We start from the raw sequence: 4,804 nt of genomic DNA on the forward strand, positions 1-4,804 counted from the left end.
GGATTTATTTTATGAATAAAAATAGTTTTTAAGAACTTTTTGAAAAAATCCCCTCAGATGAAGATTGCTTTAAGAAAAACTTTGATATCTGGGCCAAAACTATTCCGATTTAGACTTATGAGGTATCAGTGGAAACGTATTTTCCCACTCTTTTTATTTATTTGCAAAAAAAACTAATCACGTCCCATTTTTTTCAAATGCCGGCCATCTTAATTCAACTTTTATACTTTTAAATGAGTTTATTTGTAAATAAATAAAAAGGGTGAGAAATGATACCTTATAAGTCTAAATCGGAATATTTTTGGTCCAGTTATTCAAGTTTTTCTTACACCAATCTTTGCAAAAAGTTAAAACAAGTAATTTTTAAGCAAAAAACAAAACCGACTTCAATTCTCATATACAAATTTAAGATTATCGTTAATTTCTTCATGATCCCATGATCGGATTGAAACCAAATAAGTATAGAACCACCTGTGAGGTAACACCTTTCCTTAAACAAAAAAAAAAGAATTAAAGAGAACGGTTAATGTGGTCCAAAGTTATGTGGTAACATACATAAAAAAAATATTCCGACGAACTGATAACCTTCTCCTTTTTGTGAAGTCGGTTAAAAACAGCATCAAAAATCTAATTATTGCGATACCGTTACATTTTTATTTTTTATTTTTATGCAGATTTTTTTATGCTTAAACTGCTTTGTCATTTGAGAGATTTTTATTCATAACAAACTCCCTTTTTTTGAGCTATTTTCAAATCGGTCCAGCTCACGTAAATCTTAATATTTTTCCGAAATATTTTCGTGTATGTCTTGAAATATATTATAGATTTTATAATTCCAATGGAAAGGCAGTACCGTTATTATTATTTTTTTTTTGTATGGGGAGTGATGCAGTCTAATGTACATGCATACATACATACGTGCATATAGTTAATGTAATAAAGCCAAGTTATATTTTTGAAATAAATAATCTAACGAAAATAAAACAATATACAAAATTTGGAAATACACTTATAATTAACTGATTTCACAACCAGCAGAGCGGTTATAAATCGAAAGTAGTTTTCTTTACTTATTTAGGTACACCTTTTTCTCATTAGGGCCCCTTTTAATTTTTCATTGATAAATTTAAGCTGGAGAACTGACCTCTTTTTATTGTGCAACTTCCTTCTACAAGATAGTGAGCTTGCGAAGCAGAAATGTAGCATACATTTAGGCGAATGGGATGTTGATCGGCTAAAGCACGCCTTAAGTTAATTTAAATGTATTTATGCGCATTTATTAATATATAAAATAACAATTCCAATGAAATAAACTTGTCGCATTCATTCAAGCTATCTGCTGCTGTGATGCTTCAAAAGGCTCATTGGGTAAGCGTGCAGGATTCTAAAAATGAAGACGAATACTCAGTAAATATTTTTAACAACTAATGTAGCACATTATTTACCAGAATCTTAGCGCGTTCCTCTAATGTACCGTAGGCTACATGATCAAACGTAAATCCAGCAGGTAAGGCAACACCTTGCACTCGATACAACGCATCTTTATCGCCTTCATTAGCAATCTTATGCGCAGCTGCTACTGTACATTTGCCAAGAAAACGTGATGAGACGACCATAGGACCACGTGATATATCTATATGAGTACCAATGCGATAGAGGGTAACACGTCCTTGATTCTGTTGTGCGATGCTGGGCAATTGCTCGCGTTTGTAATGCGAATCGGCAAACATTTCCAAAGCAAGTTCGTTATTGACATCAAGACGTTCGATTTTCAAATCTTTTGCTGCTAATTTAACCATCTCAGCGGAGAGGGCACGCAATTCAGCCTTACTAGGCTGCCAAGATTGTGCACGCAACACAACGTCGTAAACAAAACTACCAGTTTTTACTGAAAAGCAAGTAGATTAATAAAATAATTTAAATTTTTAACTCAAAGTGTGAAAAACTTACTATTTGGAGTAGGGAAACTGTGTAATTGCAAGTGTGCCTCATCAGTAAAAGAATTTTCCAGCGCTGCTCCTAACATAAAACTACATGTGCGCCAAAAAGCTCTGCATCAAGATATAATTAGAATATTTATTAACTTATGATATGTTATTTTAGAGGTATACTCAGTGTCCAACATACTTGTTTATTAAATGAGGATCAGCAACTGTGAAATTTAGCAACTGCAACGTGCAAGATTCAGTCAGCGGGCGATGCACATCCCATGGCACATTTCCATCGATTAGCGCTAGAGCGGAACGCTTACAATGGCCTTCACTTAAATGCTGCGCGCAATTGTAGGGCGTGGATAAGTTAGCATTCATAGCTAGTGTTACATCTTGCGGCAATCCACGGTAGCGTACTTCTATTTTTTCCACTCGTCCAACGGCTTCCTGTTGACGCCGCTGTTCTTGAGTGAAGAGTTCATTTCTTTTAAACAATGCGGGACTGATAGTGGGATTACTGCTGGAAAATTTACCTACGATGAAAGAAAATAAATACTTATTCTTGTACTAAGTTGAAAATAAATGAAATGAAATAACCGAGGCGTCCTCAACTCCGTATTTGTGCAAATCTAGCAGTGTTGTTTTCAGGCAGTCACTTTTATATAAAGCTTCAAAATTGTATTCTTCGCCATGCCGAAACAAAAAATTCTTGTTTTAAAAACTCACGCAGGCTTGTCAATCCATGAACGCGATTCGATGTATTTAATACTGTTTGGAAAAACTGTTTAGTGACCACCATTTCCTTCGTATTTTATAGAATTTTCTTTTAACTTTTAAAATTTATTTCCTACAGAATTTCCACAGGCGGCAACAGAAGAGTTATCAAATCAGTCCAAGGCGTGTTTAATACACCTTGAATCAGTCAGTTTACCGAACAACTGATTTCAATGTGCTTTGACATTGCCACTGTGCTTGCAATTGTTTTTATTTATCTTCTGGAGTGATTATGGAGAAAGGTCAAGTTTTTATTAAATAGTTTTCAAATTAATAATCAAAAACATTTTTTTAATGATTTTTATTACAAAAAGTTCATTTTCATTTGTTAAACTGCTTCAAATAACAAATTGACTGCAAAAATGCATCAGCATGTTATCGATTGTGAATGACTTTATGAACTATTGCAAATTACTACTTGACAAAAGAAGAAGAATCAAAAAAGCCAAGAACGATAAGAGCCTGTCAGACGTGGCAATATTTCCGTCTTTCGCACGCAATTCGCTGTCAAATTGAGAAAGAGAAATTTTATTTCGATGTGTGAACAGCCAGAAAGATCTTTATGTCACCTTTCGGAAATCAGTTTCAGAAATAAAAGTTGCAAGGTGGAACTGCAACTGCAAGAGCGAAAATCGATTTCGGAAATATATTTCAACTTGCTCGTGCTGCACTAGCAATTTTCATTTCTTCTGCAAGTGCTGTCAAACTAATCGAGTGTTGCCGTGTAGCCCTGATCGTGAATTTGTGTAAAATGATAAAAAATATTGTTGAATTAAATATCAAAAATGCTTGAAATATATTATTTTGTTTAATATATTTAATCGTTAGATTATTGTTTACACGACAAATATTTTAATTATAACCTATATTTTCTCGCTTTTACATGAGAAATAGCAAACAAACGACAACCCCACCGCCCATGGTTGCATTTTAGTATCGAGAAAGATTGCCTGAAACTCATTCGCTGTGTGAACAGCCAAAAAGCGATTTCAGAAATTTTTCCTGCAATTCGCCGTTCGGAAATAAAAACCTCTTTCGAAAGACACTTTCAATGCAAGGTGTGACTGCTCATGCAACTGATTTCTCAATTTGACAGCCTTTCCGAAATTTATTGCATCGAAATATATTGCCATGTCTGACACGCTCTATAGAATACAAGATTGCGCATTCCCGCAGAATGACATTTGCGGCAACGGGTAAACAAAGAATTTGGCGAAGAACAATGAGTTGACAGTTGTAAATTTGCAATGAGAAAACGTGTTTTCTTCACAATTCACCAATTTTTCAAGCCATCTTATAGCAAATTAAGCACAACGTTAACAAAAATTATACAACCACTCTTGAAATGTGTTCAAAAGAATAGAAAGAATTTTGTGTTTGTATTGCAGGTGCCGGAAAAGTGATAATATTGTGGCGAATACTGCGGCAACACAAAGCGAACAACGAGAAATAGGCAGAATGTTCGAGGAATGACGTAGAATGTTCCACAAAGAGAAACGTCAAGTTGGATGAACACTGCGAACAGCGAGAAAAAGAGAATGAGCGATAAACTTCAGAACGTTCTAGAGTTGCCATAAGTGTGAGCGCAGGTATATAAGAGCCACGACACAGCGGAGTTAGTTAGTTACGAAGTTGCAAGTCAGCAAGCTACAAGTAAAGTGAGCAGAGAAGCGAATTGCGAATAAGCAAGCTATAAGTTTAATTGTGTGTTAACAAGTAGTAAAGCATTGTTATTGCTTTAACAAGTATTGTAGTATTTTTACTGTATTAGCAAGTATTGTAAAATTGTTTGTTGTACAATAAAGTTAATTGTACTACAATTCGGTCATCGTTAGCATTTATTTAACAATCCAGCGATACGAGCCCGAGTATATTTGGGAAATCCCTCAAGGTTTCGAGGATAATCGTAACAATTGGTGTCAGAAGTGGGATTGTTAAATAAATCCCGAAGGATAAACTACTGAAAATGGCGAAAATTCAGGACTTAAAGATTGAGGAACTCAAACAGGAGTTGGAGAAGCGAAATTTAGCAACCTCCGGAAGAAAAGTGGAGTTACTATCACGGCTGCGAGAGGCTATGGAAGCAGAAGGCATCGACG

The 4,804-nt window shown here is 35.0% G+C and overlaps 1 protein-coding gene across 1 annotated transcript; it reads right to left on the reverse strand.

Annotated features, from left to right (window-relative positions):
- Positions 1 to 1,125: 1,125 nt before the first annotated feature.
- On the reverse strand, positions 1,126 to 2,868 carry LOC118739466 (39S ribosomal protein L39, mitochondrial-like; the record flags this gene model as incomplete). The annotated part of the gene is given in 5 exon segments (XM_036470820.1): positions 1,126 to 1,384; positions 1,446 to 1,888; positions 1,951 to 2,051; positions 2,128 to 2,464; positions 2,658 to 2,868. Coding segments are annotated over 5 exon segments (1,011 nt in total). The 3' UTR covers positions 1,126 to 1,327.
- Positions 2,869 to 4,804: the final 1,936 nt, after the last annotated feature.

This window comes from Rhagoletis pomonella, unplaced genomic scaffold, assembly GCF_013731165.1.
Source record: "Rhagoletis pomonella isolate Grant_MI unplaced genomic scaffold, Rhpom_1.0 Rhpom_scaffold_00005, whole genome shotgun sequence".
NCBI classification, from domain to species: Eukaryota; Metazoa; Arthropoda; class Insecta; order Diptera; family Tephritidae; genus Rhagoletis; species Rhagoletis pomonella.